At 34.1% G+C, this 27,027-nt stretch overlaps 1 protein-coding gene across 1 annotated transcript in view; it reads left to right on the top strand.

Annotated features, from left to right (window-relative positions):
- The first annotated feature begins 578 nt into the window (after positions 1–578).
- LOC129949191 (uncharacterized) overlaps positions 579–27,027 on the top strand; it is a 126,440-nt gene continuing 99,991 nt past the window's right edge. Inside the window, exons 1-3 of the mRNA XM_056060479.1 lie at positions 579–1,020; positions 14,012–15,507; positions 24,633–26,647. Of these exons, the coding sequence (XP_055916454.1) occupies positions 14,797–15,507; positions 24,633–26,647 (2,726 nt within the window). The 5' untranslated portion in view covers positions 579–1,020; positions 14,012–14,796. The remainder of the gene's footprint in view (positions 1,021–14,011; positions 15,508–24,632; positions 26,648–27,027) is intronic.

The raw sequence follows: 27,027 nt of genomic DNA, 5'->3' as shown, positions 1-27,027 counted from the left end.
TTTCGGATGCTCTGTTTTTAATAAAACAGAATTGATATTTCACTATTTAGCAAAGAATTCAAATTTCAAAGCTCAACTCTACTTAAACCGGGTTTATTAATTGAATCAAAGATTCTACTAAAAACATTCGTTCTGTGTTTCTGCTCCTGACACTTTTCTGATCTAATTTCATGCTACAAAATTAATAAGAAAAAGTTTCACACTTGTTAACCAAATTATTCCAAAAATTTGTCTGGTGAAATTTCACTTGCTCGGAGAACAAGGACAACATAACTTCCAAATATGAAGTACGTATGTATGTATTACAACTCCAAGATTAAATGCCTTCCTACATAAACGTGCTTTAAGAAGGTCGCTTCTTTTATCATCATCAACCTGGTTTCACAAACTCCTTAAATTCAACTGAGAGGCCTTTTAATGTTTACCAAAAAAAAACCTGCCATTGAAAATTTCTACCATTAGAATCCACAACTTGTGCGTCGACTCACCTCCAAATCGAGCATCCTTGCTCGCATTGAAGAAGGACCAGGCCTTTCATATCATAAGTAATCTTCATTGCGATATCAAAAGTTTAGTTTCGCTCGAGTAAAGGATACGTGACGTTCGTAGAATTTTGTGCGCGCGGATAGACAATACTCTTTAAAAAAAATAGTTTGTCCCAAATAAAAACGACTATCAAAGTCCTTAAGCTTGAAAAATAGAAAACAGTGTGACAGTGAAACATATTTCGGCTTTGATAATTGAAATAGGAGGCAATTGATATCGGTTTTGGTGATTCAAAAAAAAAGAGAGGTCTCATATTTAGAAGAGGCTCAAACAGTGTTAGAGTGTCAGTGATCTGATATCCAAAAATACAGAGTGTTGGTTTGTGCCAATTTTATTTTTTTCGGTGATAAGGTGAAAAGGATACGTATGCACTTTCCCACCACCTGTGATTGAGGCTTACAACACTCAATCAATCAAACACCAGAGACGGAGATGGAGACGGAGTGAGGTCGCCGTGCTGCTATCATCACCAAGGTATGCCACAAGGATGTGACATTCATGTCAAACACATCTCGACCCACAAAACTCTCGAGGGTGAAAAACAAAGTCGTCCTTGCTGCTGGCTGTGTTTCTATTTTTCCATCTCCTATGCTTTAGTATTTGCGTTGTGCATGGAAAATCATCATCATAAACAACATGTGATTTTGAATTGAAGCGAGTGTAAACGAAGAAGACAAGGATTGGGTTGAGAATGGTTGTCGGGGCAGGGGTGGGCAACGGTGTGAGGATAAAGGAAGGCAGCAGGACTCAGTTTCAGTTCTCAGTTTCACAAGGACATGCTTTGCTTGTTTGGTTGTTTGGTCGTGTGTATCTTTTTGCTTATCCTTGAATTAGATGTGAGTGAAGGAAAGGGGGGGAGCAGAGTGAGATGCAAATGACGAGTGGAGCAGTTGTAAAGAAATGGCAGCAGAACCAGCAGCAGGAAGGACGTGTGTATAGCTCTTAATGTTTATGTGTTATGCACCGTAGTTTGAATTGACAGGATACAATTTATAACCATGATGTGGCACATATAGTTCTTATCAAGGATACACCTCTGTATACACCGCAGTTTTTTGTGTGGCGTTTGAAGTGCAAAATTGATTTTTGTTTTTGTTTCACACCACCTCCCCCAACGCTGCCTGAATTAATATTTGTGGCGAGAGTTCACTTTAAGTGTGTTCTTAAAGCAGACACGTGCACTTAAATTCTTAGAATATGTATATGAACATAACCTTCCAACTTCCTCCATTGATTTTCTCGAACTTTATTTCGCTCCTAATTCGAATTCTCTTCGGTATGCGTTGGCAATCCACTTAGCTTGAAGCGTTCTTAAAAAAAATAAAAAAAACACACGAAAATAAAATTGTATGCTTGTTCCGTTAGCTTTTTTGGTTGATAGCACAAATTGGTACTTTGAATTTTGTTCATCTTGTGTGCCCTATTCGACGTTTGTCCTTGTAACATAGGACTTCTCCAGTACTAATAATTTGGATTTCGGGAAGACTTTTCACTTCCTTTGCAAAAGAAATAAAGAAATAGAGTATAAGTTTGTTGGGCTTTGCGGCCTGGCCCCTAAGGAAAGACCTACGATACTCAACGATATAAGATCAAGAAAAAGGAATATGGACTTTGCTATGTTCTTTCAGATTTGTTGAGTTTATTTAAGATCTTTTTTTTCGCTTGCTCCGGTCAATTTTTGTTTCCTTTTTCTTTTTTTGATTCAATAAGGACACGAAAAAATGTTTGCAAGAGGAGAATTTTTGATGATTTGCCCCAAATCCGGCCATTCTTCATTGACAATGGAAGTAGTTGAATAAACTTTGACCTTTTAATGGTTTGCAAATTTGTTTTGCCATAGGTTGGTGAACTTTTTTTTCAAGAAAATATAGGTTTTCTTCTTTTCTGAGAGTTTTAAAGAATCCTTATATGGGACGGAAGTTTATGTTTTCTTTTCACTATTTCTTGGGTTCTTATTTTATGCTGATGTTGATATTAAAATTGAAGACACAAAAAAAATGTTATAAAGAAGTGATGAAGTTCAGGACGAAAATGAAAATTGTGTGAGATGAAAGATGTTTTGGTGGGGTTTGAATATTTTATAAGCATCAGCTTTCTCTTTTATCCTTTGTGAATGTTGGTCCTAGGTTGATTCATGTTGTTCTAGATATTTGTTTACTTTAAGGTGGTGAAGGATTTTTAAGAAAGAGAAATGAAGGGATATCCTGTTTTATTTAAGTGTATATATTTAGATGAACTGTCACGAGTTTTAGAATACTTATGTATGATGAAAGGATTAAAATGGTTTTTTGATTCGAAAACATAGTTGTAACCATTAATTATAAATAAATCTTAGAAATGGATTTAAGTGAATTTTTAGAGTACTAAGTCACTTTTAATGGCAATCTGAGTTAAAACTATACTTTCTAAATTTTGAATGAGGTTTACAGGAATTTCTTCTCTAGACATTTTAAGGAATGAATGCGTGATTTTTTATCGAAATTATTTGTGTCTAAAAATGTCAACAGCTATTTTGTTGTTATCAAGGAAAATCAGAAATCTTTAGGCCATAATCTCATCTTTTTTAATTAAATTTTATCCAAGTCTTAGATTTTTCATCTTGGTTGTACTTTCTTTTAGACGAAAGCAACTAACTATTCGGATTTATAAGAATCCCCGTATTTAGTTTTTCAAGCGTACGTTAAATATGTCATCCTTACTGAAAAAATTAATCTTCAACAAAATCTAAATTTGATGGTCCAACAGCAAAAATACTTCATAGCAAACCATCGGAATATTTCCAGAGCTTAATATCTTTACAATTACTCGTAATTAGCAAATGATAACTTCAATAACTTGTTGACCAAGAATAAGATCTTTTAAGTAAAGTAGTTCAAATTCTCGGTTGAATATCATTTTCATTAGCATAAATCAGAATTAAGAGTTTTATATACATAGCTGTAATATTTTTAACTTTAGAGTTTTATTTTTCTGCATTTTTTTGATCTCATATTAATTGGAATTTTTTTCGCAACCATTATTTTTTTAATTAAATATCTTTCTCATCTCAATTTAAAACTATTCTGGATTTCTTTGTTCCTTATTGCCAAAGGGATGAAACTTTTATCAAAACCGTCTTCTGCAAGTGCTGATGTTGAAATTATTAAAAGCGCTTTTTTAATTATTTTTACTAAGCCGAACATTGTTTTTAATAACCACTAAGTAAAAAAAACTAGAAAAAGTCTCAACGAATTGCATAAAGAAAAGGAAGTGGCTAATTTAATTATTATTGTCGACTGGGTCGGCAAACCCAAAGCGATTTCAATTTCACTTTCTGCAAATGAACTTTCTGCAACTTAAGCTGAATTGCATTACTGATTCCGCGTATAGCGTCATCGTCATCGTCGTCATCCCTCCGCACCACAGACATCATACAACTTGCTTTGTACCAACGATTGAAATCTACAATCATATTATTCGTATACTGGTTAAAGACTGCACTTGCTTGAGGTTTAAATGCAATGAGACTATGATGCGATGATAGGTTGTGTCATTTATCCAAAGTCGAAAAAGTGTGTCTTGTGAATATTAAAACAACAAAATGTCATATCATTTTTGTGCTGTGTTATAGACCGCTCTTCTGGGTTGTCGGTTTGAGGATCATCAAACTATCAATCTTATGAAAATTTGCATCATATGCCTGCCTGCCTGCATGCCTGCCTTTCATATGCAAAAGTGTGGCTGATGAAAAATAATGCCTTTGGTTGAAATTAGCCTGTTTCCTGGAATCCATATGTGATATAGGAATGATAGTGTGGTAAAGAGTAATTGATGATATGGTTCCTGGTTATATACGATGAATTTATTGGATTACATGAATCTTGTGCAGACATTATTATACCTCTAAAACACTGAAATGACGGAGCAAAGTTAAAACTATGAAAGATTTCAAAGTTTGATAAGATTGTTTACAATAACCTCTTTCAAAGATTTGACGTTACGACAATTATCTTTGAAGTATTGAATTATTATGAGATATTTGATTTTTATATTTATTTTCGATCTAAGGAAACAAGTGGGAAAGACTAGAAAATGTTGACAACTATCTAAAATAGATTCTATTGGTTTTACTACGAGGCACGAATCCGTCAATTTAACGTTAACAACAATGTGCGAAAAATTAAAAAAAAAAAAAAATAGTGCGTATACGCCGCAATGTACCTGTGTAATTTCTTACTGTAAAGTATTGGCGATTTTTGCGGTTTGTACCGGACATTGGCCTATAGGAGTTCATGCAGAGAAGTTGGGTATCTCTACCTTTTGCCGTAGCTGTAGTGACCAAAGAGATAGTGAAACCATAATACATTTCCTGCTTTGGCAAACACCAGAATGAAATGCTTTCGAAAATCATTCTTTCAAGAACTTGATGAACTTGAGCGACAAAATGGCTCTAACATAATCGCTATGAAGCTTCTCTATCAATCTATCCCTTTCAATCAAAGATCAAACGAGTTTTTGGTATCAAAACGGCGCACTAAAGCGCTAATTGGATATGAGGCTAGTTTGCCTTGAAATCGCCATTTCTACCTACCTACCAATAGGCTCTCAGTAAAAAAACTTCAACCATACTTTGATATTTCTGAAATATAAGGAAATTATCAAAAATCCCCTGGTTACATAGCGCTGTACCAGTTTCCATAAAACTGTTAACAAATATTTCACTTATATGTACTATTGTTTTTCTTAAAAGGACCAGCATTGAAATTATAAGAAGATTGCAGCCTTTTTTAGTTATTAAAAAACTCAAGACTGATTTCATCATTGCATCTTCTTGCTCATTAAAAATATTATCTGAAAAGATATTCTGGAAATTCACATACATACATAGGGGTCAAGTATTCATACAATGAGTACGATTTTAAGTAAAATTGCAATAAAACAGATCCTTTTCAAATTTCTATAGAATAAATTTTAATTTATTTATATTTACCTTCAATATTATACAGCTTACCCAAAACATATATTTCATACACACTTGAATAACTTTTGAGAACTCTTAGAGTTTGAGTTATTTGAAATCCTTCATCGGCAAACAGATTGAAAGAAAGAGACAAAAGACAAACAAAATGAAAGAGCTGCATAAGATATTTTATTCTCTGCAAAGAAACTTTCGGAGAATTCACCCTTTAAGCAAATATCTTAAATAAAATAAATATTCATTCACTCAAATAGAGTGGAAAAGTACCTACCTACTTGAATCCCTAATTCCAAAAGCATCTTTCCGTTTGCAAAATAGGTACCATTCCATTCGAAATTCTTCTTAATTTTCGTTCCTCTTCAGTCACATTGTATATAATAGTTATAGACACATAAATATATAATCTACACATACATATATACTTACCTATTAAACTACCATTTTATAGTATATAAAAGTATATTATTTAAGTCTTTCCTATCACATTGTATATAGGAGAAGGTATGTTCTCTGTTCAGAAAATAAAGGATGCGGAAGGTTATGGCTCCTTGAATTTTTGTTTTCTTCTTATTCTGGCAGACAAGCAGACAGTCATTCAAACTAATTCAATTGAATTAATGAAAAGTTAACGAACTTACCTCTAGACTATGGTTTCTATAGACTGAAGTGAAAAACACACAACTTGCATTATTAAAAGCATTGCTATTTGTTTAACTAGCTTATACGTATCTAGATATACTTTAAATACTTGAGTACGTCACAATCTCTTAGTTTCCTCTTTTCTTCGTCTGATATTTTCCTTTTCTTTTTTTTTGGAAGAAAACAAACAAATTTTCTTCTTTTCCTGTTTTGATGGTATAAGCATTTTTAAAGTGGCCTCGTTTTGTATAGTTTTCAAGGATCAAAGAAAATACAAAATGTGTTCCTTTTGATTCTAAGTATGTAAATATCAAGAACCAGATGCGGGTGCAAGAGGTTTGCGGATATATTTCTTAATTATAGACAGACAGGTTAAAATCAAAAGAACAAAGTACAACACAAATAGCAGACATCTTTGGCCAGTTGTAGTTGCAACCTTGTGCGTTTCTCAAAAATATTCATCAATTAAAATACAAGTTGTTAGCTCAGTCAAAAGCAATTTCAAACGTGGACCAGGCATACAAACTTTATTTGTAAAGTTCGGAAAAACTTAAGGGTTTAGTTATTTTGTTAAACGTTTGACCGTCAGCAAAATAAAGAAGGGTTTAAAAAAAAGTTTTATAAAAGAATTTCACATTCTTGATGTGCAGCTGAAAAAATAGAATATATCTTAGAACTTATATAACAGTATGATTCAAATGGGTAATTGACTGAATATTGTTAATGAGTATATCTGTAAAACAACGAAAGCAATGAAATATATGAAACATAATGTTTAAGCAATAATATACAAGTCCTATAGCTATATATTTTAAATTTTTGTTTTCTGGATTCCGTCTGAAAAATTGAGCTTGTTATTGGAACTTCTGCCCGAAATTTGTGAGTTGAACTTAAGTTTTAGATTAATTAATTTTTTTTTTAATATGAAATATTTACGGCCAATTCCTTGACAAGATTCTAGTCTCTATTGAAAACTTGGAAATTTGAAAAATTAGTCTCTATTGAAAAATTGGAACTCTTTTGAGTTCTAACTCATTTTTTCATTAAGTTCACGACTGTAAGAACTCTGATAAAAATATCAGTCTGAGATAAAACTTCGACTTATTATACCCTCAAATTTTAGGGTCAATGTTGTTATAATGTTTGTTCAGTTATAATTTGCGTTGAAAAATCATATAAAAGTTTCAATGAAAATTATATTGCAATTTAAGATCCGTGTTAATCTCATTAATGTTTCCCAACAACCCCCTTACCTTCTTCACGTTTACTTCGTTCTATGAACGTTCCAAGGAAGGTATAAGATCCGTAGACCCTGTTTCAATTTCTGTAACCTTAAGGTCCATGAACATTCTAACCGCTGATGTTATGTGAATCATTAAAATGACATAGTTCTCAGCACAGCGAGCATTTCGAAAATATTTTAGAATCAAATATGCAAAACATTTTAAAAGACGACATTGGTTCACACAACAATAAAAATAAACATTAATTTAAATCGACAATTTATTTAATAAACTGAGAAATGACAAAATTGTTATCAGGTTAATCAAAACCGACAAACTATCAATATTATTACTCGATAGAATGAAATGTATGTCAAAAACTCTTAGCGGGTGGAATGAAAGTAGTTTATTAATCGTCAACTTGAAGTTTATTTTATTAAACCCAGATCCTTATGGAAAGTAAAGAAATGCGCGAGTTCTAATTATTTTTAAAACTAACAGTTTAAAAAAAAACCTATAGTTATTAAATCGAGTTCTTAAACTGATTATAGAACTTTGTCGTGGAGTTGGCTGAACTTTTTCAAAAATGTAGACTTCAATTTTAAACAAACCTTGTCAAATATTTTATTAATCAGAAGAGTTGTATCATTTTTAAAAATGAACCTGTTTGAATTAGTTAAACTGTAGTTTTAATATTTTCCACATTTAAACTTAACATTTTGACTTTTATGAAATTGTACGGAAAGAACGAAATGTTTGCTATTGATCAGAAATTTCCCATCAACTTGACAGAACTAAAAAATTTTGCACAATTTTGAAGGCTAGAATATGGCCTGTTAAAATAGAAACTTATATCCTTAGTTCCCGATATTAATCAATTCTTTAATCCTGTGGAAGTAAGTTCAGTGCCATTATGTATGAAACTTAATTTCTTTTGCCACCCCAGGCACGCTTGCAGATGTCCAGACGCTGAACCCAATTTTTTACGATTTTTTAGCATAAATTGGCCGATACTGCTGTATTTGCACGTTCGATATTCGTACAAAGGTCATTAATCGTCGCTGGCTTGTTAGCACAGGCCATAGACTTGAAACAGCTTCACAAAAAATAGTCTAACGACGTCAAATCGCACGATCGAGGCAGCCAAGCGACTTGACCATTTTGTGAGAGAACACGTTCTCCAAACTTGGTTTCCAATAAATTGATTATGACTTTTGCTGTGTAGCTTATGGCGCCGGGCCGTCCTGTTGGAACCACATGTCTTCCAAGTCCATATCATCCAATTGGGGCCAAAATATTCATTCAAATATATCATTGAACGGTAGCAATCCCCATTCGCAGTAACGTGCCGGTCTTGATTATCATGGAAGAAGTACTTACGGCCGAATGACGCCGCCGGCCCATAAACCACACCAAACCGTATTTTTTTTTTGATGCAATGATGACATGTGGAATACGTGTGGATTGCTGACTGACCAGTACCGCATATTCTGTTTATTGACGAAGCCATTCAGCCAGAAATGAGCCTCAATGCTGAAGATGATTTTTCGATGAAAACTAGAATCACTTTCAAGTTGTTGCTCAGTCCAATTCACTAACATAGGATGCTTTCGGTGGTTAAGCGGCTTTAGTTCTTGCGTCAGTTTAATCTTGTAAGATTTGTTCGCGAAATTCGCCACAACGACGCACGTCACAGAGATGCCCAACGTTTATGAACTACGTATAAGAGACATATTTGGGCTTTCTGCAACTGAAGCTTCAGCGTCAGAAATATTCTCGATACTGCGGGTTCTTCTTTGTCTCACTAGCACAGCAACATTTTGTTCTGTGCCTTGGGATTCAAATTTATCCACTAGGCGCTCAATTGTTGATCTGCTAGGATGATTATGGCGACCATAGATTGGAGGTAGCGCTCTTAACGTTGAGGCCACTAACTCCGAATTCCGGTAGTAAATTTTAATATTTTCGACTCGTTGTTGGTTCATATATCTTTCCATGATGAAATTGCAAACATTACTGAAGAGAATTGTCAAAAGAGCGGCAAGAAATTTGGCGACGTTTGCTTTCCCTGCCAGTCTACTTTTGTAGCGTCCCTGTTGAAAAACAACGTAACTTCGTAAGATAGTATACTTTAAAAACTTTTAAAAAATAGTTTTCTACAAATAGATTTCAGAAATGTTTTATTTTCAACTTCTACTTCAATTTATTAGTGATATAATATGAAACGTTGTTAAACAGTTAAAACCTTCATCAATGTTCTCTTCCCCTTTTACCTTTACTAAAAATCCAGCATTCGCGCCTGTCAATACCACGAAAGTAGTTTGCATATAAACATTGGTGTTTAATGTTGCCACAAGTCGAGGTCGCTTGGTTAGTCTGCTGCAAGCTCTGAGGTACCTAGCCCTCTTCCTCGTTTTACTGTTTATTATGGTGATGATGACAGCAAAACCTGTTCCGTGCCGCCATTTCGTCCCTTTTTTTTTTTAAATTCAGCTCCCTAGCTACTAATGTAATTTAGCTACTTTTTGTAGGTTATTTTTTTATTTGTCAGTTGTGAAATAACAAAAAAAACGTCCTCAAGGGAAATCACCTACAGAACATTTCGTTTTGCTTGGACGTTAATAAGCATTCAAAAGCTTCCATATTCCAAGGGTAAATTGAATTCACCGTAATGGGGTCTTTGTGGTTTTCAAGGCTACCGCAGAAGTAACAGCTAATGGCATTAACCAGGATTAAATAGTGTAATTGTTAATAATGGCAACATCCACCACCGTTCCCTTTCTAATTACTGAACAAAAGAAAAATTTAATGTACACACAGCTAGATACAATTTTTGATGATGCTGACGGAAAACTCATTAGCAGGACGAAAAACTGTCCTCGGTCAACCCTAGGGAGGACGATACCATACCATACCATACCAATTCCAATACTGACAAGCGAAATAACCCAGCATCACCATTAACCACCATCGCCATCGCACCATCATCGTAGGGCAAAGGTGTGGTCCTGAAAACGTGATGGTGAATGTAGGTCAAAACAATTGGGACTTATTTGACAGAATGTGATTTCGGTTTTGATTTATGTGCTGGCCTGGGGCATGACGATTCCTCGTCATATTGTATATCTTTTTTGCTATGAATTCCGCACCGCACAGCGCCGCACCATTGCGAAATATTTATTGTCCATCTGGTACGGATGTTAGAAACCGATTGCAGAGATGAAATTGTTTATCTTTTTATCCGGCATTTCCTGGCTTTTGTGTTTTCGTCTTGCTTTTGTTTTTGTTTGTGTTACTGTTTCTGCTTAGATTTTGTATTACTGATGGTGTCTCGGTTTGACATTCCTGACGTTGAGATGAGCAGAGCATCAGTAAGTTAGAGCTTGTTTACCCAATGCGGATTTCTTGGTTATTTTTCAATAGGTCATTGCTGGATTTTAATGTTGGATAACATAAAGGTTTAGGGATGAAAACAGACAACCACCCCATACCCAAAGACAACAAGCGACCGAGACGAACGGACGTCAGAGAAACATCCGTCTACAAAATAGACGGCTCCCAAAGGAAAACATACATATTAAAAGAGGGAACTTATTTTTCATTTCACTGCGAGATACGACCAAAAGGCAAAAGAGAACAAACAAACTAGGTCAGGTTTTTGTAATGGGGATGAGGTCAGCATTTTTGTGATGAAGATGAGTTGCAACAATTTTGTTTTTCTTTTTGTTGTTTTTTTTACTTAAAATTCATGGTTTGTTGGTTTTAATCAAAAACAGGAAATTTTAAAATTCCGTACAAAGTAACTTTTGGTTGAAATATTAATTTTAAAAGTCTCATTCATGCGATGATGAACCTTGAGCCAATTTAATTAGCAGTTCTGTGAAATCAATGTTCTAAGTAGATCAGGGATCAGCTTAAAGGTATTTTATCTTTAAGTTAAGGTATTTGAAATGAAAATCCCAATTAATCATTCTTTTGCGCAAATCAAAAGGAGATAGAAAGAGCAGTAGAATAGAGATTGGTATGGTTTAAGCTAAAATTTGCCGTCGGGCTTTCTTTGTACAATATGTTGGATATCTTAAAACATATGCAATAGTTAGTAAGTTCTTTTCAAATTTAATAAAACACCAGAGAAAAAAAGGTTTTTTAATATGCAACATCTTAAAATTGGCTTTGGATTTTTAGACTATTAAAGCAATAGTCTGATTTATATATTTTGAAAATTGTAGTTTTGCGAAAAATTACCCAAAGGATCTTTTTGAACCGAATTATTTCTTGTTCGCATCTTTTCCATTTATAATTTGTGTAAATGGTATCTCAATTTCACTCCTTAAAATTTGTCACACTTCTTTAAGAACATCATTTTCATCAGTTGATATACTTTTGATGGTCTTTTAGAACTTGAAAACTTTAAGCAACAATAGACGACAGAAATACTGTTAAAATACTGCGTAATCATTAAACTCCATTCTTCAAATAAAAGTTCTCCATGAATTTCACAAACAGATTTAATTTGTTCAAAGCAAATTTCTATGATTTGAAAGTGTTGTTCTGAGCAGTATAATTTCAAAAGTGTTTGCAATGGTCAAGTTTCAAACGAGAGCATACAACTATCGAAACTTCTTATGCAGCTAAAAACACGCTGTTTAATTTGCTTTTAAAGATCAGCGATCTGATTTTGTAATTCAGAAATTCCAGCAACACTGAATGATGCCGGCGGCATTGGTGTTTAGATATAAGAAATGTCTGAATTGGAGTAAAAATTAGAGATTTTATCTGCCATAAATGCCAAATTAGTAAGGTCTTGATTTTCAAGATACGATAGGATTTACTTAGTTGTGAGAATAAGATTTATTTATAAGATAAGATTTATTTTATTCACAAAAAATTCAACTAAATATACAAATTTGGTTAATAATATATACAAATCAAATAAGATAAAATACAAATTATAGGCTGTGGCATAGCCGTCTGCCAGACGTTGTGTTTGGCAGTTGTTTTATCAATAGGGACCTGAGGATATCTTCAGAAATTGTGGGCCAAGTAAGCTCTTTCATCTTTCTATGACGCTGGGATGGGCGTCTTCCGTCGAGAGTGATGCCACTGAGAAGGGTGCGTAGCCTTTTAATTCCGTCTCTTGAATTTCTGACAGAACTCGTGTCTTCAGACCATTATATTTTTGTGTGGCAGATGGGCTTAAAAGAATATTTCGTACTTAAGCTATCAAATCTGCTTCCAGGTTTTCCACCAAAGTGTAATGCTTTCCAAAATGGAATAAAAAAGGACTCAAACAAAACAATTTTTAAAATAGGTGAACATTTAGTTAACCCAAAATATCTCACGAAGTAATAACGCTAGCAACTTGAATTAAATTTTAATTAATTACTAACTAATTACGTATATTTAAAAAAAATCCAATGAACGTTTTTTTAATAAATCAAAAATACTGAAAAGAAGTATTTGTTACCTAAAAAATTGTACGAAACAAAATTTATTTTATCTCCAAAATAATTTAATGCAACGAAAAATATAGTTTTTAACATCTTATAAGATTTTGAGAAAAATCAAATTAACAGTTTTCTTACAAAAAAATCTAAACAAAACATTACTAGAAATAAAAAAATTGATTTTGGACTCAAATATCTTTTCACAAATATGAAATATTGGTTCAAATTAATTTTATCTTAAAAAACATATTTTCCCAACATTCAGTAAAAATTTAAGAAAAATCGAATTGGCAGTTTTGTTACAAAAAATAAAATTATAAATAAAACATTACTAAAAGTTGGTAAAAATTGATTTTCGAATCAAAAATCTTCTTAAAAATTTGAGATTGTGGTTTCTATAAGAAATATTGTTTTCAAGATTTAGAGAAAAATCCAAATTCTACAATAAATAATATTATATATTCAGTAAATTTTTTAAAAAATCAAACATTTAGTTTTAACATACAAACATTAAATGTACAAAAAAAGTACGCAAATGCTACTAAAACTGGTAAGATTTGGTTTTCGGCTAAAAATCTCGTTTACAAAAATTTCAGCATATGCAAAATATTGTTGAAATTTTATAAACTTCTTAGAATAATTCAACTGACAACTTTTTGATCAAAACACGAAACCTACAAACCTTTAATCGACAGACGAGATGTGAAGTTACCCTTGTGGGTCGCATCACAGCCTCTTTTAATATTATATAATTGATTTTTAAAAATCTAAAAAAACATTTAAGATGACCAAAACTCCCTTTTAGTTGGAGAAACAATCAAGTTCCATTAAGAGAAAGTATATTCTCCAACATAAACATAATCGACTTGCATTTTCCAAGAAAATTAAACATCTTCACTCACCTTCTCAAGTACATCTTTTCATTAAAACGACAAAAATGGATAATAAATGACTACAAATGTTATAAACACTTAACTGCTGGTTATACATTTCTTAGCTCTCTGTTAATAATCACAGTCCTCATCCACTCAACTCAGACTCGACGTCTCAGGTTAGCGAGTTCATGTCATTATTCATTAAAATAAAATTTAACTTTCCCATGACAACACTTTGTTATACCCATACTCAACATACTCACTACTCAGCTTAAGTATCTCATAATACTATTATTAACATTTTCTCTGTTTGTTTACTTGCAGGCTGCAAAACCCATCAACAAAGGCAGGGAGACAAAAATAAAAATAAGAAAATCACTTTTCCTCGTATGGACTTCATTTTCCTTTGTACGAGTATCCGCACTCTTAAGTAGCCGTCCTCAACAAAACGGAAATAAATCGTCAAGCAATGATAATAATTTTCATATCACTCTGCAGCCATGTTGGATAATGCAATCAAACGAGCACCATAATTAAATTTTTCGCATCGGCAGAGAGCAGTGGCAGCATCATCATCGTTATCGTTGTGTCGTCGTTGTCGTTGTCATCGTCGTCGTTGTTGACGTCGTTGGGGTGAAAGTATTTTTACGGATATCACACACAGCTCAGTCACAGATGTGCGAGGTCTTTTGTGGCGACACAAATCTTCGATAGTGCCATTAATAGCTACATTTCACTTTGGTTTCAACTGCCCCACCACAGCCATCCGCTCGCACTTCGTCGAATTTAAACCAACAAAATAAAACCGACTTTAAAGTGTGCCTGTGTTGTCTCCCACCGAGAGATGATAGAACGATGATAATGAAGTTGGCAGTGAATCATTTAGCCAAGACCATGGCTCCCGATACATCAGCTTCAACAGCTTTGACTCGAAGGAGCATCAGCGTGCGTGATCCCAACAATGATGACAAGTGCCAGTGGGCATCAACCACTTCCATCGACACACATCAGGAACCAACTTCAAGTCTCCTCCAGCAACAGAAACAGCAAGTGACAAGCCCCCCATCTGTGTGAAATGCATATCCGCCAGCTCCAACTGACAATTGAAAATGATGGATCAACAGAGGGAGACACAAAACCAGCAGCAGCAGCAACGCAGCAGCCATCATCGGCGCCCACCTGACGTTGAGGAGGCCCTCTCCTCGATGCTATGGACCCCTTACGAACGGACACCAACAGAGAGCTCCTCGGACGATGACGACGAACGCCTAAACAGGAAGTTGAGGAAATCCCAGAGCAGCCACGACTACTACCAGTATGGCGGACTGACCCTCGCTCCACCAGCGGCTATAATGCCGTACTTCGGGTCCAACGACCCGATTACACCTTTCGTGCCTTTATCTAATCAACATGACAGTGTTAGAAATAATAATAATATCAATAACAGTAGCAGTAGTATTTTAAGTTATAGCGGTACCAGCATTAACAACAATGGCGGTGTTGGCGGCGGCAGCGGTACGGATTACTTTCGAAAGACCGACCGGTGCGACAACTTTCGATTCAGCTATCCTTACTATGGCCCGATTCCTAGTCTCAACAAATGCCTGAGTGTGGAGCCCCCGTCGTATGATTCGTTGTACACAAAATCTAAGGATGCAACGCGAGTGCTGAGCAACTTGGTGACTGTGTCAGCGACTCCAGCAAGTGGCTACTTGCGGACGGCGGCGGCGTATGCTGCTGGTAGTGGATGTGAACCGATTGAGCTGAATGCGAGCTGTGGCCGGATGGTTCATTCGTTTACTGACAACTTTGTGATAGAGGTAAGATTTCTTGTTGTTTCTAATGAGGTACAAAGTTGTAAAATTAAAAACGATTAAATTAATTAAGTCATTTGTCTTCCTTAAAACTAAACTTATTTTTCTATTATGAAACAATTTTAGAAGAACTTATGTGAAATTATTTTTTATTTAAAGAATGAAATGAGCTATTAGGTTTCGCTGTGTGAAGTTTCAATTTGAAATAACTAGGTACGTATTTTCCAATGCAAATAAATGCTATTTGAGTTTGAGTTGAAATTAAACTAAAGCTTAGTGAGATTTTCAAAAACAAACGTACTCAGAGTCATTGATTTGTTGTCTTTATTAACTGAGCACGTATAAGAAATTATACGATTTTGACATTTCTCGACGTTTCAAGGTCCCTAGAGTCGAAAAAAAGATCTTTAGAGGGATGTATGTGCGTGCGTGTGTACATATGTTCGTACGTCTTTAAGTTCGGGAAGTTTTTTTCGTCATTCATAGCCTTAGAACCAATAAAGATATCGAATAAAAATCTCAAAAAAATTGAGTTGGTAGATCTTTTCCCATAACAATTTAAAAAAAAGGTAAATATTATGATTAACCCTTAACATTTCACGAACCGAAAACGCTAGTGACTTAAATCAAAGCAAGAATTTTTTTGGAAAAAAATCCAGTTAAAAAAAATAATTGTCACCTCGAAAATTTTACTAACAAACATAAAAAATACTAAAGTTGGGTAAAAATTTACTTTTGACTCAAAATTTTTTTCAATAAATAAAGATATTTACTTAAAACTAATTTTATCTCACAAATAATATTGCATTCGACAATTTTTTTAATAAAAATCCAACAGTCAATTTTTTCATATCAAAATAAAATCTACAAAAAAAGTGCTACTAAAATTGGAAAACATTGGTTTTCGACTAAAAATCTCTTAACAAAACTCAATTTTGAAATTAAACTATTCCAAAATATGCATAATATTGTTGGAAATTTAAAATGTTGTTAAAATAATTCAAACGTAAGACGGGATGGAAAGTTATCAGCGTGGGTTATCATATTTCGATATTCAGAGTTTTCAAACTTTAAAATAAATAATTTTAAGAATATTTTGTAGAGATAACCATCTATCTTGTTAGTGATTTTGTAACTATTTTAATGTTCTCTAACTCTCCAAAATTGTTAAAACTTGAACACGTTTAAACCGTGTCATTTTGTAAGAATAAGATAAATAAACTTAAATCCGGAAATATTAACTTTAAAAATCTTATATATTGATTTTAAAAATAACCAGATTTTATTTTAACTCTTAAGATTTCGTTCTTCAAAACAAAACAGCATAATTAACAATAAAACTAAATACATTAATTAAAAATTCGGATGATGGTATTTATAGCCCAAAAATATCGGATACGTGTCGTTTAATTCTACAAAATTACTGAGCCGTGGACAATTGTGGGAAGTTAGAAATATATTTTACGATTGTTAAGTGTACTACAAGAAAGGCAAACAAAACCAAAGGTGTTTAACATAGCAGGAAAAGTCCAAGTTTTTGTACCCCCATTTGCAAGAATAAAATAAATTTTGGATTGCTAAAACTTAAGAACTTAAACGAACATACGTCATTGATTTCATCGATAGTTTTACCGCCTTCTGTTTGTTTCTAAAGTTGTTCCAAATCCATCAACTGTACGAAATAAGTATTGAATATTGTTTTTCTATAGTGTTTTTTTATAATTTTCAAAAAAAAATCTAAAATTGAGTCCCTTTTATACCTTAAAATTTTGTGTTACCATAAAAAATAAGGAGACTTTTAAGAAAGTCTGTTAGAGACCTATTAATAAAGACTTTTAAGAAAGTGTTTGGAACTTATAAATAAAGTTCTTCATCAAAATTCAGATTTATAGAAATATTTTCAAAGTAAGACCATTCTCTATCTAATTTTTCTGGACTTTTATTAATTTTTCTTATGATAAAATAAATTTTGAAGAAAATAATCATGATAGTTCAAAATACGAATTTTTTTAGACGTCTCGGTCTCGTCAAAATCAAAAAATTTCGGTCTCTTCTCGGTATTCGATTTCGATCTCGCTATTTTCTCGTCAGTAGTTTCGTCGGTAGTCACGTTTCGTTAAGCCTATGCAAAGGATTTTGCAATTTACGAGGGTTGATTTTGGACCCCCCTGGTGGCCATTTTGTGTTGGTGACAACTGTCTAATCTTTTGTTTATTACTCAATTGCTTATACCTAATCAAATTTGCAAGTTACACGATTGAACAGAACGTTAAAATGATAAAACTTTATTATTAAAATAAATGCTCGTTAACGCAAACGTAACGTTACGGTAGACGTGGTGGCCCTTAACAGTCGACTCTTAAAGGTTTGGTGGCCAAATTTGAAACGACCGGTTCAGTAAACAATCAACCAACACCCCCACGTTGAAGGAACGCAAGACCGGCTGAGAACATAGCCACAGTTCGAGTCAATCTATTCCTTCGCACACTTCAACGTGGCTAATTTTGCATCGGGACTTGGGCCCACACCCTTACAAGACCTAACTGACCCAGGAGCTCAAATTTCATGACCATAGACAACGTTGTTTGTTCGCTGACTGGGCTTCGAATTGTTTGGAAGAGGACCCTAATTTTAGCCGAAAAATCATGGGTCGGCCGCCTAATTGGAAAACGACATTAGTAAGGTGGTCAACGTCAACAGCGAGCGCTACATAACGATAATAACCACTTTCGTCTGGCCCAAAATGAACCATAAAGACTAAGACGACATGTGGTTTTATCAGGACGGCGCGCGCTTGGTGCAACACAGCAAACGTCACAATTGGCATTTTGCATGAACGATCTGAGGTTATTTCAGGGGTGATGTGAATTGGCCGCCAAAGTCATGATATTTGACACCGTTAAACTTTTTTCTGTGAGGTTTCTTGAAGTTGCAGGTCTATGCAAATACACCAAAAGGTGAAAGGTGAACATAACACACCTTCACACACATAGCTCAAATTCATCCGGATCTATGCGAAAGAGTGATTCAAAATTGGACCACGCGGATCCGTATAAATGGTTCCATCGGATTTTATTATTTTCAAAAAACATACCGGGGGATTGAATTGTAGGAAGACTAATAACGATAGGCCAAATAGTAGATTTATTCATATTCAAAGCTTGTGCACGTTTAAATAAGTGTAATTTGGTCTCATTTTACGAATCGAAGAAGCATTAAAACAAACTGCCCGACGAACCCCTAGACAAATTTGTGTCTCGTCTCTGAAGCTTCAAAAGTAGTATCATCTCGTCTCATCTCGTTGCCATCCCTAAGTCAAATTGAGTTATCATTCATGTCAGGCTTATTTAATAATATGTACATATATGTAATTCCTCTTGTCTTTTGTCTAAAATTTTGTGGAGATATCGTCCACCATACAAGGGAATAGAGCTAATGTAACAAATTAAAATGCAATCAACTTTTATTTAAACTTATGACGCCATAACGGCACTATTGTTCTTAATAAAATAATCTATGTTTTTTTTTTGTTAACCGTCGGGCGGTTGATTGTTTGTCTTTTTATCAGTCAAATAACAACCATGACAAACAAAACAAACAAGAAACAATCACAATTACCATTTCCTAACAAAAAAAAACAAATGACATCGATAAAGAAAAAAGAGTGCACTTATGAGTGCGGAGTACATTAAGTGAGGGCAATCAATCGACGCACTCATAGAGTTTGAATTTTTTGAATATGAGCTAAAGGGCTTTCTTGTTCTTAATAGTTCGAAGAATTCTTGGTACATGTGTCAAGTCGGGAACAATTACGCTTATCTCCCTCTTTGAGAACAAAACATTAAACATTTATTATAGGAACGGCTAATTACCATGAGGTTTCCCGTTATTTTTGTTTTGTTTTTGTTTATCCTAATCTCTAACCCTCATTAAAATCGAAGCGTAACGCATTACTCACTCTTGTTGCCCTTCCATCCTTTCTTTTCTTATAGACACTAGACAATCGACTGTTCCTGTAATAATGTACATAGTCGATGAGAACTCCCACCTTGAGGGCATACCTTACCTATCCACGTGTTCTTGCCCATATGCTGTCATGATAAAATACTGAGTGGTGACGTAATTAATGCAGGTACCATAAGCAAGAGTCGCATATTCAGGCCTCTATTTTTTAAGAGTGGAGCTTACCATAATTGATGCATGTTATACTATAGAATTCCTGGCACCACCACCGCCGCGCCGACCAAATCGCATTCACGCTCCAGGAAGCGTTGTGTTATAAAAGATAGGTTAAAAAAAGTTACTATATCGCCTGGACACGTGCTGGAAATTAATGTTTTGTAAAATTTTATATATACGCAATACCGCGGTCAATGTACTTTACTGAGTTCTGAATCTGAATATTATCGTCATGGAAGGTTTAAAAAAGTATATAGGTCCGTGATCCAATTTAAAAAAAAGACCTTTTCCGCGTATAGGTCTACTTACCAGACAAGATATGTACGCGTTGCAAGAGTTATGGACTATGGGGTTTGGAACAAAGCTTACGGAAAAGTATATATTATATATACGTATACTCAAACCCTAGGGATTCACAATATTTCTATATGCCCGAGGGCAAATAAATGTAGCTCTTCATGTCATTATACAAAGTAATCACTGGAAATGGGGGAATTTTTGTGTGTGAGATAATTTTTTTGTTCTTTTGTTTGGTCGGGTAATTGGACAATAATTCAACTTCACTTTGGTTTTGTATGGAAAAACTGTTAAAATTGTAATAAAAAAAGGGCTTCGTAAGTGGGGAATATGGATATTTGAACAAAGAATTTTATGAATTGCGTTATTATTGTTATATAACTTTCAACAAACATAATAAATAAATTTGTCAATTACAAAAGGTGTTTTTTACTTCTTCTTCTTTGTATCAAAACAAGCGTTTCCAAAATAACGCCATCGTGAACTTTGGGCACTTTTTAATTTACAGTTGTGTTCATACAAATAGCAGTGCTCTCCAAATAAAATAAAAAGGCCTTCAATATCAAAGTTATAATTTATTTCATTAAACTTTTAATAACAAACTAAAATATTTTATTCATAAGAACAGAAAATAAGTATTATTGATTTTTTACCGTTAGCTTTGTCACAGTAAAACCCGTTTTTTAACTATATGGCTGTTCATAAAAATAGCAGTGCATGACAAAGTACTTAATCTATTATGTAAGAAGTAAGAAAAACTGTAATAAGTTATATGAAAGTATACAAATAATGTTAGCTTACAATTAGTACTTTGTTGCATAATTATTGTTTTTTATGACTGCTTTGGATCTACGTGGCATCGAGTCCACTAAAACTTGACACCTCTCGACTGGTATTGCGTACCACGAATCACGCACTGCTTCCAACAATTCTTTTTAATTCTTGGGTTTTGCTCTATGAATTGCGTTCTTAACATCCCCCCACAAATTTTCGATGGTGCTAAGGTCGGGGGATTGAGCGGGCCACTTGATTTTGCATTTTTTGACGTATGCTTTGGGCCATAGTCTTGTTGGTATACCCAGAGCAACGGCATGGCATTTCGTATTCAGCATAGGGTAACATAACCTCCTCAATAATTTTCACATCGTTCGGTTGCATCCCATATACCCCCATAAGATAAATAGGCACGACCCCGTAATATTAAAGCAAGCCCATATCATAATTTTTACTCCACCGAATGCTTCACTGTTTTTATAGTGTACCGTGTATCGATTTCTGCATTTTATGGTCTTGTCACATATTCCCGACTACCCTTGGACCCAAAAAGGACGACTTTGCTTTTATCGCTCCACAGAAAATTCTTCCATTTCCCCTTTGCCTAATCTCTATGCGCTTAAACTCCATTCTCTTGGCCACATGCCGTTTCGTCAAGAATGGTACCTTGCGTGGACTTTCGCTTATAAAAGACGTCTTCGTATTGTGACAGGGTTAACAGTCCATTTCATATTTTCCTAGAGCCTATGAAAGGTTTCTGTTTTGCTAACTGAATATTTTTTTGTCAGTTCTTTCTGTAGTCATCCTTTTTGGGCCTAGCGTGTTCGGTTTATTTTGCCATTTTAAGGCGTTACTGACCATTTTTGGTGAGCAGCCTTGGCTGTCTTGAATATATTGGTAGGTTTTTCCATCCAAACGCAGTTTTCTAATAAGTTTACGAATTTCTTCGGTGCAGTGACCGTCCCATTGTTTATTTTTGAGCTAATATTTATTAATTTTAATATGCTACAAATATTTAAAACTTTATATAGTAAAATATTCACTTAACGAAAAATAAAAAAAATAAATGTTTAACACTTTTTAATTATAAAATCAAAAGCACTGCTATTTTTATGAACACTCTACATCCAGAGAGTTTAAAATGATTGGTGTTCACCGGGAAAAGTAGGGTATAACTAAAAGGGTAAGCTAAAAGTCTCTAATATGAATACGAAAGACCGTTAGATGCGAGTTACATGGTAATTTTTTTTAAGAATTTCCATTAATTAAATAATTGACAATCTAATAAAATGTGACCAGCACTGCTATTTTTATAAACACAACTGTAAATGGCTATGTGGTACTAAACGCTTTAAATGCCACTCTAGCAAAATGCAATGTCACAAATAAAAATTTAATCAAAATCTTGGAGAGAATTGGGAAACCAAAAGTTATCGGCGAATTTTCAAACATATTACAATTCATGATCATACTTTAAGTTTTACCACAAGGTAGTTCAATATTCTTTTCACACTTGTATAACATTTAAACCTATACTAAAAGTCGACTTTTTCATAAAGTAATAAAAGTAATTTTCGTTTAATGAATTAATTACTGCTGAAACTTTCAAACACACTTAATACTACATAAACTTTATAATGTTAGTTGATAAATTCGTTGTATTTCTTCTCTTATTTTATACATTTTTCTATTCTTATTATTTTGTAAGTTTTGAGTTGCAACAATTAAAATTAAAAATTACATATTTCGACATCTTCATAATTTTTTGAAAAATATTATATATAATATATAATAATAAATAATAATATATAATATATTAATATAAAGAAGTTTGTTCTAGAAAAAACACTTTGAATGAAAAAAAACTACTACAATTTTTTTACATTTTGGAAACTTTTCCTAATTAAATTAGTCTATCCATGACACAACGTTACTATTTTTCAACTGAAATCAAAATAAGCTTAAATTTGCAACACTCAAAAACACCAAATAGATTGAATTTTTAAAACTAACTATGTTTTAAATGTGTTGAGCATACTCTACAGATTCAATAACTGATCTTATACAAAAAAAACCTGTTGCCTAAAACAGTTATAATCTCAGAACAATTCGAAACTTTATAAAAAAATTAATTAGGTTGCCGAATATCCGCTGAGAACTAGGGGACATTAAATTCTGAGCCGAATCTGAACGGATAATTTGAGCAAGAACTGCTCTTGTAGGATTTGAAACTTTACCAAACTTAATATTCGAGACGTACTTAAGAAATGTATTGGCTGAATAAGTTAAGTGATTAATTACTTGTAGCTAGTAGATCTGTTTCTATGCAACATTTTGAACAGAAAACTTCATTGAAAAGTAAAGCCTATTTTAAGTATATTTAAACTTATTTTTTCTAAACAATAAAAATGAACTGAATTTTTTATTCCTTTATATAAAAGAATTAAGGAAGCATTAAATAGGCAAAGAAAAAAGGATAAAACAATCTGCCCTTTTAACATGAATTCCCCTGTTATAGTGTCTCATCTCACGTCCGTAAAAGTAAGTATTCTTAATTGTAAAAGTTGCTCTCGAATACATAATTCCAAAAATTACTGAAAAATGAAAAAGCAGTTTAAAGACAACTTACAAGTTACAACTTATTTAACAAAAATGTTTGTCTTGGAAAAGTGACCTTAGTTAAAGTAAATGTTTAAACACATAAATAATATTTGATTTTTCGAAAAAAAAAACAAGAAAGTTTAAAAATTTGTGGTAACAAATCTTGAGAGTGCTAGTTTTTACTAAAATTTGTATATTTAAAATTTTTGAAATTTTATTTTAGTATATTTTTGGTATGCCGTTATTTAGGACATATCAATATACATGTTATATTAATTGATGTAAGTAACAACATATTTGCCCGTTTTCGAGACATCGAATTAAAAAAAAAATATGATTTTTTAAAAAAGCCAATGAACAATGTTGGTATTTTTGATCATAAAATATTATTATAAAAATATAAGAGATTTTTCCGAAAAAAATTATTGAAATCTGTTTATGAGTTCATGCGAAAATTTAAAAACGAAATAACGGTTCACTGGGGGTAAAATTTTGAAGCAATAGAAAAATATATTTTTTCTATGTTATGAAAAAGAATAAGAGTAAATTATGTGAGAATCTATCAGCAAATTCAAATTTTCAATTTTAGTCAAAAAATTTGTATGTTCAGCTAGAAGTCTTGGTGGCTTTTGGTTGTAACATTACTTCTTAAGCCCAATCAATCTTAAAAATAACAATAATAATTTGTATGGTCGTAGGACTACTCTTGTTATTTATGATCTTAAACAAAAAATTAACAAAGTGCCTAACTTGAATCTGTTTAAAACCTGTAGGGACGAGGACAGACACACAGATAGACGGACGGAATCGAAGGAACCACATTTTTCGACTTCCCTACCATAGTAATGCCATGTTGGATTAAAATCTCGAATTCGTAATTAACTACGAATGCAACTCCAATGTGTCGCAAAGAAAAAGAAGCAATATTTAGATTAATTTAAATACCATTTAGTAAAACACAAGGTTCTTTACCAAATTTACACTTTTGAATATGATATTGAAAATAACCCATTTCTTTATTCTTAAAACATACATTGAGACAGAATGCAAAGAAGCTGAGGTCACAGAAAATAAGCTATTGAAAGAAAGACGAAGGCTCTTTCAATTTTTCTCAGACAACATTGCTGAATAGTTAAAAAAAGATAAATCTGAAGGTTTTTTAATTTATTTTTGGTTTTCCTTAAAATCTTACGTAATTTCCGATTATTATCAACATATTTCAAATGTACGTATTTAAAAAAAAATCAAAAGTAAATACAATTTTTTTTTATTTCTTTCAGTGTAATTCATCATCATCGCCATCGGTCTCATCGTCAACATCTTCGACGACTAGTGTAGCCCACCATCAGCAACAAAACACTCCGCAACAGTACAACAACGAAATGTCTAGCAACATTACAACTTGTAGTAACAATAACATTCCCCTACCGATCACTTGTGACGTCAGTCCCTTGACGACGAATGAAGACAAAAACAAAGTTGAAGACAACGAGCACAAAGCAAACGGAGAACAAAAACAAACCGAGGTCAATCAACTGACTCCAGCAACACCAATGGACCATCAGCAACAACAGAAACAACAACAACAACACTATCAACAACATTCAGCAGCAGCAAAGATCCCCAACGACATCGCCATAACCAACATTAGCAAACAGCAATATGATGATGAAGAAGAAGAGCAAGAAGAAAAACAACCACAAAAGCAACCCAAACAAGTTTCAACAACACTGCAACACGAAACACGAACGTCGGATAATGAGGGAATGACAGAGAGATCGCACTTGGGTGAACCGAGTGAAGTCAGTTCATTGAGTACTTTCGTCGCGAACGGTCTTGGAGTAATTGCTTGTCGGTCATTGTCATTTACAGTCACAACAACAACCACTGCTGCAACAACTGTATCAAACTCGTCATCGTCTCCCAGAGGGTTAAAGGTGAAAAACGGCGGCGGTGGTAGAAATCCGAAATCACGCCATGTGCAATTAGCCGATATCGATCCTCCTCCGCATTGTGGTGGTGATGGTGAAAACCACGAAATAATTGTTAATGATCTTAGTTCGAGTCGAAGTTATAGTTTTAGTGGAAGTGCTGAAGACATCGTAGCTTTAGCGATGCGTCTTAATATTCCCGCAACTGGGACAGATGCACCTCCAGCTTCAGCGAGTGCATCTCAAAGTCAGAATCTTTACACCAATAATAACCGTGGTGGCAAAAACGTGTCTGTTACAACGAGTAGTGTGTTTTTATCGAATTCAATAAGTGCACATCACCCCAAAGGCAATATCAACAACAACAATAATGTTGCAATTTTGTCGAGTAGAAGTGCCCCAAGTCTAACTATTCAAGTAAATGATAGTTGCATCAATAATGTAAGAAGCAACAACAACAATAGCCCCAATACTGCCAGTCATGGCGATTTCGTTGTTAACCAATCGATCGCGAATAACGGAATCAGTGTCGTCAATTGCACCTACGCCAATAGTGTTGGCGTTGGCGTTGGTGAAGGAAGTGTGATTAATAGCAAAAATAGTAGCAGTAGTTCAGTGCCTAAAAGTAGTAAAATCCATGATGTAAATAAAATAAATAATAATAATAATAATCTAACGGATATACAATGTTCTACGTCATCATCAACAACCGGGACAACAAATGGATTACAACAACCCCACCTGTCACCAACGAGAACATTCACGTCAACCGAATGTCAAACGGATGACATTCCCATTTTGATAAGAGATGATGTTAATGGCGGTGGCTCCGGTGGTGGTTCTAGTGGACCACCACCGCACACTGTCATTGCGACAAGTGCCATTAATGGTGGTCATATAGGGGGCGTTGATGGCAACAGTGCACTTGTTCGTTCCCCTTTGCATCCGGATGCTTTATTATCGCGTGAACAAAGACGTCGCGAACGTCGTGAACGTCGGCAACAACAACAACAGCATGTCCAACAACAACAGCAGATGCAACAACACCAACGTTTAAGTCGACATCATTCGCACTCACATCCGCCTTCGCAACAACCTCCCCTATTGCAACATCCTGCGCATCATACAATGTCGGCGGCAGCAGCAGCTATGCTGCGGCCAATGCTGCCGGACATTCTGCATAGTCATTTCCCTCCTCCATATAGTGCGTTGCCCCTATCGCAGGGTGCACCGCCTCCTCCACCGCCACTGCCGCCACATGCAGCGTCTCTTATCACACCGGTTATATCGACGGTTCCTATTGCGGCCACAGCGACGATGGTTGGTGACGGAAGGTTTTCGATACCCCTGCCCATAATAAGAAGGTGAGTTATTATATTTTTCACTTTTAAGTTCCACAGGAAACACATGAATGTTCCACACACTGGGATTATAAAACTCTTTAGTCTGTTGGTGCTCGGGAAGGGTAATGACTAATTTATTATTGTCCTGAAGAACCAGTGTTGCCATAACATAGCAATTCTTAGGCAATCGTTACCAATGATATAATTGAAAAACTCTTAGACATCAATCTGAAGCAACCAATTAAGGCTGTTTTCAATTTTAGTTCTCTGCTTCCATTTGTTATTTTTGTTATACAATAGGCCTGGGAAGCTTCCTAATTTAGATTTTGTGATAAGAAGTCTTAAATAAGAAGTCAATTATGCAAATGTAATGAAGATAAGTTAAATTGTGGGAATTATTT

This window comes from Eupeodes corollae, chromosome 3 (genome assembly GCF_945859685.1).
Source record: "Eupeodes corollae chromosome 3, idEupCoro1.1, whole genome shotgun sequence".
Taxonomy (NCBI): domain Eukaryota; kingdom Metazoa; phylum Arthropoda; class Insecta; order Diptera; family Syrphidae; genus Eupeodes; species Eupeodes corollae.
This window is presented reverse-complemented; position numbering and strand designations above follow the sequence as displayed.